Genomic DNA, 15,427 nt, shown 5'->3' with positions numbered 1-15,427 from the left:
AACATGCATAGCTGAGCATAGCTCTCATCTAATAGCTGGCAGCCCTCTCTCCCAAGTCACTGCTTCTGAGACCCGTGTTATGAATCTTTTATGGAAGTGTAATAAACTGAGTGCAACTTGATTTTGATTTCCGTGTTATTCAGAATTTTCATATTTCAGAATGTTCGTATTCATAATTTTTAAGGGAAATGTGACACCCAAAAATCTTTGCTCATCAAGCTTCCATGATTCCTATTGTGAGTATATTTTGGATTGTGCTTTTATTGCAGCAAAAAAATTATTAGATGCCTACATTCCAGATACTTTACACACATTGCCTCATTGTCAACCATCCTGCAGAAAGCCCAGATGGACCAGCAACCAAAGGCGAAGTCACGGGATCTTCATAGATGGGAATGGAGAGGAGCCAGACACCTTCTACCAGGACAGCACAGCACCTTTCCGTGGACCCTTTCTTAGGACAAGGGCAAGATTCTGTTACAACTGTTGCAAATTTGAACAAGACTGAAGTGATTTAGGGAAATCTGTCATGGAGATTATTTGCCCATAAAGATCAGCTAATAGAAAGACCGTTTGTGGATGTATGTAATTGCTCTGAACTGGTTTGGAAGCACTCCCCAAACACTGCTCAAACAAATGTACGGTTTTTAACAACAAAACTGTGCTTCTAACATGAAAAGGAAGCGACTGGATTGCACATTATAATAATTACAGGCAGCGGCTAAATTTCTAGTGCATTTTTCTTCCGAGGAGTCAAAAGCCTCCAGGAAAGGGCCTTTACCGCACATTTGCAGGGCCAGTTTCTCCAACTGTGATCTGTAGGCTTCTCCCAGCCGCCCACACCAGAATCACCCAGAACAGGGTAGCATGTAACATGCAAATGCCCAGGCCCCAGTGTGGACCCCCGAACCTGAATCTCTAGGTGAGCCTGGGAATCCATACTTTAAACACGATATCCAAATGATGCTTATGCCAGTGGACTCAGGTCCGCAGCCTTGGACTGTAAAATCCTGGCAGTTAGGGGCTGAATCTTTTGCCTCTGTCATCCCAGAGCTTCGCCTCCTGCTTGGGACATCAGTAGGCAGTCTACTCTCTGACAGAGGAGTAAAGGAGTCCCTCCTTACAAAGGCAACAGGGAAACTCAACTAGGCTCCCAGGCACGTGGCTAGAGTTACGGGAGCGTCCCAATCGAGGTCACTGCTCCCCAGGCTTCCTCCTCTTTCTACCCTCCTGTATTTGGAGTATCGGCTCCTTGTTCAGATTTTATTTAGCCTCTAGGTCTTCCAGGATGGGAAGAAAGAAGATGGTTTGTTTTCAAATTTACCAAGCAAATTCCCAAATTTGTGAGTTTCCCAATGAAAAGGGCCCCACATCACCACCATGTGGAGTAAAGAGATTCAAGAATCCTGCCTGCTTGGTCAGTCAGTCCCTGGTGAGCCTTTCCTGTCCACTCATGTGGACGTGATTTGGGGAAAGACAGTGAAGAGTAAAGAATCAAAAGGGGGGGGGGAAGAGTCAAAGGGGTGACACAGATTTCTGTGTGAGATCATGAGAATGTTCTAAAATTGGATTGTGATAATGATTGCACAACTCTGTAAATGTACTAAAGATCATTGAATTGCACCCTTAACCTAGGTGAGTGGTAAGGTATGCAAACAAAGGTGTTACTAATCAAAGTGGCAGCTGGTAAAAATCTGTGCCAAAGGGACTCAGTGCTCTTTCTAGCACGTGGAGGGCCCTGGGTGAACAAGAAAAGAACTGAGACAGATTTGGCGAGCTGTGTTCAAATTCCCCCTCTGAAGTTGGGAAGAGGACTATTTCTTTCTCAGAATATATTAATTTTACAGTCCAGAGAAGCTAAGAGACCTCTTCGTCATCATCATTAATACTGATGAAGGCCCCATCTGGGCAAATGGGCTGGGCATTATATTAAACAATAAAAGAGAATAGCATGAATCCTCCTGGAGTTCATACTGACACAGATCATACTCCGGTGGATGCAATAAGGCATTAATAGACAGGAGAAAGGCATGTGGGCATTTACTTCCCAAGTGAGTGCAAGGAAAAGGTATTTAGTAGGGTGGTGAGAATTTATGTCCCCCAAATATATGGACTCTTTAATAATTTTGGCTCAAGGCCATGGCAAAAAATTCCAAATGTGAAAAATAATCATTCATTAATGCATCTTTACTTAGCAACTGCTAGATGCCTGGTAAAAAGTAACAGACAAGTCTTACTGAAACGATGGAGATTGAATTTGTGAGCATAAATGCATGTGAATGTCTACAGCTAAGTGATCTAAGAAAATTTCAAGCCAAAGCATCAACATGACTGTAAATATGACTGTTAACTTGTGCATCTGAAATAATATAATAATTATAATAATAATAATTATACCTGAGAGTAAAAATGATAGGGGTGAGCCTGAATCCTTCATTCAAACAGGAAATCATGAGCACTTTCAAAATATTGAACTTTTACAAAATCGGTTTCTTCATTTATAAATGAAGGAAATGGAAAAATGTTTCTTGATGCCCTATTTGTTATTTATTATTAAAAAGGAAGGGGGGTAGGTTTCCTTTCTTTAAGGTGGATTGGGAAAGTGCCATTTCTGCACAGTCACTTGCAGTTGTCTGCACCATAACTCTGACAGTAATTGTCCCCCAAGCATATAATAAATTAATGCTATTAATTTATTATTGTTAATTAATAATAAATTGATAACAAATAAATAGGGCATCAATAAACGACCCATTTATTATTATCTGACTTACGCCTTTAAGAGGTAGGTATTATTATCCACATTTCACAGCTGCTGGTGCTGAGGCTCAGAGTTTAGGCAACACGCTAGCCAGTTCTCAGCTCCACGTGTAGCTCATGGAATCATATCCTGGTGTGCCTGCCTGTATTGATTCTTTCTGCAAACCACACTTCTCTCTCTCCCACCTCACCTAAGGCCACTTCAAGATCCAAAATTCCAGATTTTATCTCAGTCTCCAAGATGCTTTTGCTGCAGGGCCATGATAGTGTATAAACAGTCTGCATTTGCAAGGCCACTCTGAAGTGTCCTCTTGGGGGAAGACTTACTGCACCAGTTCATTTGTGCTGGGCTGGATGGGCACCAGCCCTAACCGTCACTCCTCCTGGCCCGTTGGCGAGCTCTAAGCAGGTCCATCTGCTGGAATTGGCATAACATCCCTCACAAGGTGGGAAGCCATGAGGTCCAGGAAGCAAGCACGTTCAGGTGGAAAACAGGACAGGACGAAGCCTGCTCCTAGTAGGGCAGGCAGCAGGGCAGCCTGGTGGCCTGGGGCCAAGGGGACAAAATATCTCCATCTCCCCCGGAACACTGATCATCTCCTGGGCCTTGTGGAAAGTTTTACATCATTACCTAGAGAAAGCTGTGCCCAGAATAGAAGTTGTCCTGGTGATCTTTGGATGGTGCCATTTTCCAATGTGTCCCCCAATTTAAGTGCTCACTGAAAGAGGCAAAATAGACAAAAGCACTGGGACAAAACAGAGCTGCGGTAGCTCGAGGTAACCTCGTTTTGTCTGAGTTGTCCCGAATCTAGTAGCTAGAGAAGATGGCTTGAGACCCAAAGGGCTGTCCTAAAGCCCACCAGAGACACAACCCAGTATCCAGGAGAAAGGCCAGGTCTGAGGGTAGAGAACCACTCACCTCTCTTGCCACCCACCACTGGCCAGGTGCACAGATCAAAGTGGATGGCAAATAGTTTCTAATGGGGATGATCTTTCAGATGGAGTATGGATCCAGGTGAACCCACTAAGCCAGTTTACCTCATAATTAAACTAAAATAATGCTGACCTACAATGGGAAACATATTTTTTTAATTTTAAAAATTTACAACCTGGTTGCTTACAAAAATGATTTAAAGTAGAAAATTGCACATTATGAGCATGGAATTAAACCAAACAGCAAAATCAATCACATGTTTAAAATCAAAGGAAAAAACAAGGTGGTGGGAAAAAAACTGATCGAAGACTTCAATAAAAACAGCAAATAGAGATAAAATGCCCACGTTCACCTGCCTATAACTACCTATTCCTTAAGATCCAAAGCCTACTTCTTTTCTAATAATTGACAAGAAATCTCTTTTAAACCCAAGGCATTTACTGTGTGTGCCTCTTACTTGGCATTCATACCACCGTGGGTCACCATTTACCTGCTGTGTACTGAGATACAACTCTCTTTCTGCTCCACCAAAAGGTCATGAACACTACCTTGGAATTCACTGAAGGGCACCTCTGTAGGGCAGGTGAGGCACCTCAGAATCGATCACTTAGAAGAAGAAATATAACCATTTCTTTTAGGTTTGCAGGGGTAAAAGAAGATCTGAACAGAGTCAGGAATGGGAGCAGGTAGGGGACAGCAGGAAGGAAAGCGATTGGTGCTCTGGGTCCATGAGAAAGCAGACACATGAGCCCCTTTGAGACCCAAGATGTGCTGAGTCCTGGAGAGCAGAAAGGACAACTCTGAGGGGTCATCACTTCTGTGTCCAGAACAGTGGCCAGACCAGGAAATCTATCCCTTCAAGGTGCTCGGCGATAATTCGTCTAGGCAGGCTGTTTCTCTGCTGTTGGGTCCTACTCATTTCTAAAGTTCAATACCATCACTGAGAATCACCCTTAGGCTCAAGATGCTGCAATAGTTTTGGGCACTCCTGAGCCCTTGGAAGGGGGGTCCCCTGAACACTACAGAGGGTGTAGTTTTATCCTTGGATACCCTATTACTTTTAGAAATGCATGCCCTATCTATCTGAAAACCAATCCTAAATCTTACATTTTCTTCTGTGGCCCCCAATGTTGGGCCACAAGCATTTGCTCTGTACTACTGGTTAGTTTCCCTGGAAGAGCCCCATTGCACCACTTGGTTCAATTGTCACCCCTTCCTCCCCATCTCATCAGCAATCAGCTAAACTCTCTGAAGTTAAATAACACTGAAAAACTTCTCTAGCTTCTAGATTCTTTTAAACTCAAAATACAAATTCTTTTCTCAATGTCATTTCCGGAGAAGGAAGTCCTTCCATTTGGCCTGGCAGGAAATGGGGTGATTTTTCATAAATACTGAATCTTTACTGCCTGTGAACAGTCTTCTGTTACTCTGGCAACATATTTTCTCTTGTCATTAATGTAGGAGAAAGTGTCTAACATTGGATGAATCAGACTTGAGGAAAATCTGATTTTTGTACCAATGCACATTTGTACCAATAAGCACATTTGTACCAATGTGCTTATGTGCTGCTGGGCCAATTCCCAATCTGCTAATGATGAAGGGGACAAAACATGAGAACCAGGATATTCTTTGCAAATAAAATGTTGCAATGAACACATCATGAACCCTGTGTTGAATTGAAGTGTTAGTTCACTTTCCCACACTGGGAATATTTTATATTAATCAAGTCACACTCTAAGATGAAGAGCACAGTTCTGAGCAATGGCAACCTGTGGCCATGCAAGAGCATGAAAGTTCAAATGCCCACAAGGCAGGCATCTGGCATACAATCTTGCATTAAGACATTTACTGACTTGAATCCCCACCGTTGTTCTTTATCCACTTTCTTATACCTAATAAGTCAAACAGTCAAAGACTGGAAGGAAGGAGAGGAGAGGGAGAGAGGGGAGAGACGTAACCGGCTACTCATTATATCAGTGGCTTTGCATGCCTTTTTTTTTTTCAACTCCTGTAGCCCTCTGAGGTAATGATTAGTATTCTCATTTTAAGATGAGGAAAAACAGAGAATAACAGGATTACAATGATCATCTTGTATGTCAATCTCTGCATAGATAGATATGTATATATGTATGTACATATATATTTGAGACATAATCCACATTATAAAATTCACCCTTTTAAAGGGCACAATTCAGTGGGTTTGTTCGTATATTCACAGAGTTGTACCACCATTACCACCTAATTTTATAACATTTTCATCACCCCAAAAGAAACTAATACCATTAACAGTCATTTCCCCCTTCCACAGCCCCTGGCAACCACTAATCTATTTTCCTGTCACGATAGGTTGGCCTAGTCTAGACATTTTATATAAATGGAATCATATGTGGTCTTTTGTAATTAGTTTCTTTCACTTAGCGTAATATTTTCATAGTTCATTCACGTTGTAGCCTGTATCAGTACTTCATTCCTTTTTAAGGTTGAATAATATTCCATTGTATAGATATACCATATCTGGCTTAGCTCCTTTTTGAAATTTGTATATTTCTACAAGTTTATTGTTAAGCTACAGTTTTAAATTAGGAAAGGTGACTGGTTATTCCTATATTAGTCCTGCTTCACGAAATCTACTTGACTATCACTGGGCTCGGGAGAGTCTTCGACTAGAGCTCTGTGAAGAAAGTGTGCTCCTTCCTCTGGGACAGCATCGTCCATCTACAATATTGTCTAAGGACCATGCCGGGGGTCCTTGGGAAGCCCACACTGATTGAAGGAGAAAAGACAGTATGAGGCATGACTGCATGGTCATACAATAGGCTCTCTGAGCCGTGTCACGGGTAAAAAGGAAACCAAACAAGCAGCAAATATTTATTGTCCTGAAAAGAGATACACCAGGGGCACTAAGGAGGTAGACTTTCTCCATGGCACCAGGAATGGGAAATTTTGGTCCTTCAGTAAGCTATTTGGGGAGGCAATTACTTGTTTCCAGCAATGACTACTGCCAGGTAGATCATGAAGCAGTGTGTGTATGTGTGAGTGTGTGTGTGTGTGTGAGTGTGTGAGTGTGTATGTGTGAATGTGTGTGAGTGTGAGAGTGTGTGAGTATGTGTGAGTGTGTGACTGTGTGTCTATCTTCTGAGAACTGAGAGATCTGACTTCCCATCATGGTTCTACTACTAATTAGCCCCCAAGTCTCTGGCACTCTGGCACCTTGTCTGTAAACGAGGTCAGTAGGAAAGGCCTCGACCACTTTCTAGGCCTGTTGTGTGAATTAAATATTTATGAGATCCTTTGAAAATGTTAAAAATATTATATTACACAAGAGCAGGAGATTGTAGCGGTCCATTGTCCACTGGGACACAGACCATCCCAACCAGTACTACTAAGATTACTTGATTCTTTTCTCTTCCCTGATCCTCCAAAATATTTGGGTCCACGGTTAAGTGGAAGAAGGCATGAATTCCTCTGAGCAGTGAGAGTGGGAAGAACACAATTCATTTTCTGCGTGAACATGAGTTGTTATTCTTGCTTTGCCTGCATATGATATTCCACAACATAAGAAAGGGGGGATGGCATTTCAGCCCGACTTTTGCAAACGACATCTTCGATGGTGACAGAAAGATTACATGCCATGCAAATGCCTTGGGATAACCTCTGTTTCCCCTCACTGGATAGAACACGTTTGCCCAGGACAAGACCTGCTTACTGCTTATGGCTATTACAACATAACATGCTGAAAATACCTACAGCAAAAAGAAGGAAGGGAATGGGGGCCTCCAATTCATAACATGAGCTAGTTTCACAGGGAACATCATCAAGATTTGTCCCTGGGCTTGATGAAAAAGCAGTTCTAGTCAAAAAGTAAAACAAAGCCACCTGTTTTTTTCAATCCTTCAGAGAATCAAGGAAAAGGATTTGGTGGCATCAGGTTGTGATTCTGTTTCCTACACAGCAGGAGTTCAGCAGGAGGGGTCTAAAGCGAGTCCAAATCCTGTCTTTTCGTCCACTGTTTTCAAGTCAACAGATAAAGACAGGGCGTGTTGCCCCTGTAGGTATGAATGGAAAGGCATCAGAGGGGCAGGAGGATTTGGCACCCGCTCCACTGAGGTGTCTCTATCCCATTGTGTGGTGTACATGTTGTTATAGAGACCATCACACCTTCCTCCCCAGAGAGCACAGCGGCACAGTAAATACCACACCACATAACGACGTGTGCTGCTAGCCTTTTTGAAAAACAGGATTGATTTCTTGGGTGTGGTGAGGTGAGGAGGAAGGGAAAGGGAAAGCCTACGAGACCCGAGCAAGAGAAGCATTCTTCCTTGTCTGTAAGAATGCAGACAGCGCAACTTTCCTTTGTCTCTAAGGAGAACTCACAGGAGAGGCTCCAGCCTGCAGTCGGGCAGGTGCTGCTCAGGGCGGCACCGCTGCAGCGGAGCGGGCTCTCTGGGGAGCCAGTGGATGAGAACATTTGTCTTGAAGGAATCAGTGGAGTGCTGAGTAAACACAGAGCCCCTGGGCGGCAGGGGGGAGGGAATTGTGCAAGAGAACAGCCAGGCTAAGAGAACAGCCAGGCTAAGAGAAATCCACCCTGGGTCTGCAGAGGGAACAGCCCAAGACTAGGGGAGGGGACATGGGACACACCGTTTTCCTTTACCCTCAAGACTTCTGCCTGCAGTGTGACATTTGCTTTGCTTTCCTGTGCTGCCTTCATTTTGGAAATATTGGCAGGCGACAGTCTGTGCCCAGGAAAGGAAGTCAGTGGGAGTCAAAGATCTCCTAGGACCATCCACTGAAGATGGAAGAAATTCATATCAAAGGGAAGCCCCCTGATGTCTACTGACATCTGTGACCTGAGTCTGAAGTCTCAGGAGCTTCCTGTACCATTAGGCAGCTAAAGCAGAAGGGGGAGAGGGCCAGGGGAGTAAGGGAGGACGACAAAAGTTGTTTCAGAGAAGAGTTCAGAGGTGGAGAAGGAGAAAGCAGGCTATGGGAAAACTCTAATACCTCACACTAATTTGCTCCTGGACTTCTCAATTACGAGCCATGTTGTAAAAATCTTCAGAACACTCCTGAATTTACAAGTTCATTAGCACAAGCTTTTAAAGATGTGCCATTTATAGGAGGATCTCTCTAAAAAGAGAATATTGTTGTTAAAAACCGAAAGGAAGCTAATGATAAATAAAGCTTCAATTTGAGTGTATGCGATAGGCGGGTGTTACGTGCCAGTTTCTAAAAAGTCTCTCAAGAAAGATCTGCTGGCTCTGGTCCCTTAGATCTAAGACATGAGAATTATGGAATTCAGATCCTTGGAGCCAAAGAGATTTGAGGAGTCCAGTGGTCCATGGCTTGGATTTACATACATATTTTTAATGCTTGTATTTAAGGAAAAACTAAGGCTCAAAGAAATTGCGAGAGTTACCAAGGTCACCCAGCTGTGAGTTCCAGAGCCACGGGAATCAGAGTAGATCCCTCATTCTCTATTGTCTGGAGCCCTTTTCATTGAAACACGTGAAGGTTTTCCTCCCCATCCTTTCGAGACAATGTGATAGGGTTTATGAGTATTAAGGAATAACAGCGGGAAATAGACATTTTCGATCAGGGTAGAGTTGCAGAGTTTACTTGTGAAATGAAGATAGTCTGAGAGAGGCTGAATGACCTTTCCAAAATTACTCAAGCATTGGTGCCATCAGCTGTGTCTTTCCCCCTTCTCAAAACTCCCTCAGGTGTCTGGGGGCATATCAGGTGAAACCGCACCCAGAGAAACGTCCTTAGGGCACCTCTGATGCTTAGTGAGGGTTCAATTAAAACCACACTGGAACTCCAGCCCTCACTGAAATGATATCTGTGCAAGTCACCAGGTTGACTGCAGTAGGCTGAATGTGGACCCCAAATGATACATGACAAGTGTCCTCACAGAGAGGCAGAGAAAGGATTGACTCAGACAGAAGACACAGAGGGGAAGGTCATGTGATGACAGAGGCAGAGGTCAGGGTTTTGCATTCACAGCCACTTGAAGCTGGGAGGGGCAAGGAAGCGCTCTCTCCTGGAGCCTTTGGAGGGAGCATGGCCCTGCTGACACCTGGATTTTGGACTTCTGGCCTTTAGAACTGTGAGAGAAGAAATTTCTGTTGTTTTAGGCCACCACTCTTACAGCAGACACAGGAAACGAATACATTTACCATCTCTATGGATAAAATAAATCAAGAAATGAAAACACACAAAAATCATAGAATGGATAAGCAAAATGTGGTATATCTATACAAGGGAATATCATTCAGCCGTAAAAAAGGAGATTCTGATACATGTTACAACATGGATGAACTTTGAGGACGTTATGCTAAGTGAAATAATACAATCACAAAAAGACAAATATTGTATGATTCCACTTATATGAGATTTCACTTAGAATTATCAAATTTGTAGAGATGGAAATTCATAGGTAATTTCTAGGGGCTGGAGGGAGAGGGGAATGGGGAGTTGTTATTTAATGAGTATAGAGTTTCAGTTTTACAAGATGTAAAGAGTCATGCAGATGGATGGTGGTGACAGCTGTATAACACTATGACTATATTTCATACACTGAACTGTTCACTTGGGATGGCTAAAATGGTAAATTTTATATTATGTGTATTTTACCACAATAACAAAATACTGTAAGCAAGAAGGACAGTATTTATAATACATCTGCAATCATAATGTTTCCCCAACAATGGGGTCAAAGAACGAAAGGCAGAGAGGAGGAAGGTGGACAGTGTGGAGATCAGTCCTGACTGATACTGGAAACCAAGCCAAACTGTCCCCCGAGCCGCGCATGCCAGGGTGCTAACCCTGCCCAACATTTTGTTAGATCGCACACTCATCTGAGGAGGGCACCACGCCCACTGGGTGCAGATTCAATCTACCTAGAAGCCTAGTGCAAACTCCTCCCAGAAGTCCCAGCTCTGAAGGCCATGTGGAAAGTGTCCAAGCCTTCAACCTTACAAATCCCCGATGAAACCTACAGCCAATCTGCTGAGGGCCCTTGCAGTCGCAGTGAACACTGAAATACTCGGGCCTCTGTAAGTAAGCAGATGTGTCTTCAAAACGGCATGTTCTTGGACCTAGTTTTACTTTAGCTATTCCTTCCCACAGCTGTTGAACTAAATCTGAAGGTAATCAACACCCCTCAACCCAAGCCCTTTGCCTCCCCGACTCATTTTGGGGAACACAGTTCCATATGTGGACCGAGGAGACAGCTATTCTGATCCTTGCCTTCTGCAAATGTAGCAGCCTCAGAGCCGGGAGCCGTGTTCAGTTCCTTCCCACATCTCTTCCTAGAGCCAAACATCTGGAAAATGGTTCTGGTGCTTCCTTGTTTTATTTATTATTTTATTATTGTTTTAAAATGAAATTTCCCAATTGCTCCCAACTCAACAGGTTTATTTCAGTCCGATGTGGCAGATCAAACTGGGGAATGCTGTGGGCCCCCCTCAGGACTCCTCCTGACTGTTCGAGGGCTCCGTGGAAGGACAGGCAGGGGAGCCGCCACTGTACTGAGTCTTGTAACAGGGCAGCTGGACTTCAAACTACCCTTTGGGTGGGTCACAAGCATTTCCCCCAGTAGCTTTCCTGGGATGTGCTTCCCCCTGGGCCAGAAACCCAGCCCTGATGTACACTTGGGCTGACAATGAACACTTTTTTGGAAGGCCGTGGAAACGCCTCCTCCCACACTGATGGTGTGTGTACAGGGCGGGGGTCCTCCTCTCAGGCTGCAGTGCGGCAGTAGTCCCCTGACTGGCCTCCCTGTCTTCCCCCTTCACTCCTTTTCCAAGCATTAAAAATAAATTTTTAGTGAAATTCACATAACATAAAATTAACCATTTTAAAGCAAATAGTTTCGAGGTATCTGGGGCATTCAGAACGTGGTGCATTCACCACTTCCGTCTAGATCTAAAACATTTTTGTCACCCCAATTGGGTACCAATAAGAAGTCACTCCCCATTTCTCCCTCTCCAGGCAACCACCACCCTGCTTTCCATCTCTATGGATTTACCTACTCTGAATATTTCATCTCAGTGGGATCTTACAGTATGTGGCCTTTTGTATCTGGCTTCTTCCAATGATGTTTTCAAGGTTCATCCACATTGCAGCATGTGTCAGCATTCCTTCCTTTTAAAGGCTGAATAACATTCCATTGTCTGTATATACTATATTCTGTTTATCCATTCACCTACGGACACTTGGGTTGTTCCCACCTGGCTATTGTGAACTGCTGCTATGAACATGGTTGTACACATATGTGAGTGTCGCATCCATTCTTTATGCAACAATCTGATCCAATCACGTGATGCTCCAGCGACTGTCACCTCAATGGCTTCCCACTACTCAGGATAAAGTGCAAACGCCTGAAGATGACTTTCCAGGTCCTCTCGCTCGGCCCGTCCCTACTCCTGCAGCATTACCTCTCACACCTGCGCTCCTGCCCAACTGACCTTTTGCGTCTTGCTTGTGCTGTGCTTCTCCTCACCTGCATCTCTGCATATCCTGGTCCCTCATCCTGGAACTCCCTTCCCTGGGGAAGAGGCAAGTGTATTGACAATACTTCCTTGTCTCCCAAATCCAATTAGCTACTTTTGGAAGGCCATGAAAATGCCTCCTCCCACACTGATGGTAGGTCCTAGCACAGAGCCCATGCTTTGTATTGTGGACAGAAAGGCATCACAGCTCTTGCTGTGAGATGAGGAGGGCTACGCTGGATCTTGCTGTGAAATCCCACGGAAGCTGCCAGAGGCACCTGGGGGGCCTCTGGGATTCATGTCCTGTGTCTCTGAAACACACCCTGCTGGGGAGTTTGAATGTGATTACGTGGATTCAGTGCCCTGGCTCTGCTGAAGTGATGTGACAGGCTGCAGGACCAGTCCGTTGTCTTCCCAGTAGCTGCGTGTCCTGACTCACCTCTGCTCGGTACTCATGCTCCACCCTGAAATGTGGGGTGGCTCTGAGGCAATCTTTACTTTTTCAGTCAGAATTGGTTAACACCCCACAGGCCTGTGAGAAGTGGGGCTGTGACTCTGAACTCCCCCCTCCCTCACTGTCCCCCATAATTCCACAGATGGCCTCCAGCTCAAGGTAGCCACGCTCAGCCCAGAGGCAGAAGCAGTTGGGGCCGCTGCTCAGAAGCAGGAATTAAGCTGACTGGAGTGAGGCAGTCACACCTGAACTTGACAGGCTTCGAGCTCGCTCAGCCTGGGCCACAGGGTGTTCTGGGTCACACAGGATGTGGATTTCTCAGGGTGGGGAAATCCACGCCTTCACCTTTCAGCCACCCTTTCTTTACTCAGCGTCCGTTCTGAGCTTCTGCTCCCTGAGCTGTACACTTTCACACACGCACATGTACACATCAGAGCACACATCTTGCACACTCCCATGTACACATGCACCTGCACCTTTCTTTCCCCCATCGATGAGAAAAAGATGGGAAACCTGGCAAAAGAGACTGTTATACGTTTCTGGGACCTCTGAGGAAAACGACGGTGGCTTTGCGAGAAGCCCGTCTGTCACTTACCTCCAGGACTTTGCCTGTGATAAACTGCTGACAGGCTTCACATTTCACCCCAAACAGCCCCTGGTAGTCCTTTTCACAATACGGAGCGCCGTCCCTACAAGACAAAAGTGTTCAGTCCTGAGAGGGGGCCTAGGGTTCGGGGAGACCCTGCAACCACACTTCTCTGACCCTTTTCCACAGGACGGTAGCAGAACGTCTTTCCCTCTCACGCAGGCTTCACAGGCCTGGAGGTCTAGTCAGACATGGTTAAAACCCACGCAACCAAATGAACCAGAGAGAACACTGTCGTTCTCCAGGCTTAACTCAAAAGGTAACTGTTCACCACCCAAGATGATGTAATACAGAATTGTACACCTGAAATCTATGTAATTTTACTAACAATTGTCACCCCTCAAAATAAAAACAAAAGGTGAAAAAAAAAAGTGTTTACAATATGCATTTGAGAAAGAATGAACATTGTGGGGGGAGATCCAACTGATAGAGAATCTCTATCTGATCTGTCACTTAGTGCTGTGTAAAATGTATACAGTCCTGTGTCTTATGAAAAATCCCTGAAAAGGGTGTTGCATAATTAGGAACTCTTACTCTACTAGTTTGTTGACAAAACTGGTCATCATACTCGAGCTAACATTCATTGTCCCTACGTTCATTCATTTGTTTTTCAAATAAATATTTGCTAAGCACCTAAAAAAAATAAAAGAAAAAGAAAAGGTAACTGTTCAAACCATTTTCTCCAGGCTACGTAACAAAACAAAACAAAAACAAACAAAAAAAAACTGTTATTTCATTTACTCCAGTTATAATCCACCCCAGCGTCTGACTCTAACGTTAAAGAATCCATTACTTGGAGAGATGTTTTGTGTTTTAGTCCCAACAGGCTCAGAGCCTAGGACCCAATGTTTTTTGGGGGGTGAAGGGGGGGGTGGGGTCTACAAATATGTTTAAGCCCTGGAAGGAGGACAAAGGTTTACTAGTTCCAAATAGAGGGAAAAAAATTAGTGAAGGGAAAATTACTAAATGCTTCATACTAAATGCGACATATAGCATAACATTACATCAGCTTTGTTAATTGTTAAATTAGGCAATGATTAACATTTCATTACATTTCTAATAGACAAACTACGGCAGAAGAATAAAATTCTTTGCAAGTTTTATAGCCAGAAGTTCTTACTGATTGTGGGATTCATTATGTCTGATGGGGTGGGGTGTGGCCCCCAGAGCAGGGCCATGGGTGGGGGGAGCTCTCAAGGTCCCAGCCATACTTACTTGCTGATGTACTCCCCGGTGAGGACCTTCCCGCAGGACTTGCATTTAAAGCATCCCAAGTGCCACTGCTTTTCCAGAGCCAGCAGCGCCTGCCCGTTCTTGATGTCTCTTCCACAACCAGCACAGTCTGGAAAAAAGCAGCAGCCAGCAGTTACTATGTTTGTGTTGCTAAATTCAAGCACTCAGGCCAGCTCTGAACCCCCGTGTGCACCCACTGCATACTCACTAAATATTTACTTAAGCACCATTTCTTTCCGCTCTCTTGCCCTGCACAAAATCTTTTCCAGCAGTCTCGCAGGCCCCTTCCTCACATAGCATGGAAACTTCATGAACCCTACTGGGTCTAAGGGAATCGATGTCCTTCATCCGTACGTCCTTGGGGGTTATTTAAATACCCTCTGAGCTCCAGCTGGCCCAGAGAATATTTAATTAGAGTGTCTTAGCTGTGATTTTCAGAATGCTCACACAGGCCTTTATTAACTGAGGACACATGGGAGTCGCGAAGCTGGATGCCTCACTTAACACTATATATGTGATTCCTGGAACGCGGCCCATGAGTCTCATTTTTGTACACAGGACTCCACTTCCTTCTCAACCTAACCCAGGCTGTTGAAGATTTGCAATCATCAGCTCAATGGCTCTTAATGCCTTAGCTTCTATCTTCTTGAATCTTCCCTAAAATTAGTCAGCACAAGCCCAAATCTGATAAAATTTTCATCCAGAGATGGCTCACAATTCCTCTGGTTGTCTCCCTTGCTGTAGTTTGTTAAGTACAATTGACATCATCATTTTCTTTTTTTTTTTTAAACTATATAAATGTGTTTGTGGTGATCGCTGGTCTGTGGGTATTAACATACCTTTAGACCCAGCAATTTCATATCTCAGATTCTATTCTACAAACAAATTTGCAAAAGATTGTGTCA

General features: G+C 44.2%; 1 protein-coding gene across 21 annotated transcripts in view; it reads right to left on the bottom strand.

The window, feature by feature from the left end:
* ABLIM1 (actin binding LIM protein 1) overlaps positions 1-15,427 on the bottom strand; it is a 270,699-nt gene that overhangs the window by 85,383 nt on the left and 169,889 nt on the right. For all 21 annotated transcript variants that reach the window (XM_081074430.1, XM_081074444.1, XM_081074426.1 and 18 more), the window contains exons 5-6: positions 14,505-14,631; positions 13,239-13,332 (exon numbers count right to left, since the gene is read on the bottom strand). In XM_081074430.1, coding sequence (XP_080930556.1) covers positions 13,239-13,332; positions 14,505-14,631 — 221 coding nt within the window. The remainder of the gene's footprint in view (positions 1-13,238; positions 13,333-14,504; positions 14,632-15,427) is intronic.

The sequence above is a fragment of the Rhinolophus hipposideros genome (genome assembly GCF_964194185.1).
Source record: "Rhinolophus hipposideros genome assembly, chromosome: 15".
Lineage (NCBI taxonomy): Eukaryota > Metazoa > Chordata > Mammalia > Chiroptera > Rhinolophidae > Rhinolophus > Rhinolophus hipposideros.
This window is presented reverse-complemented; position numbering and strand designations above follow the sequence as displayed.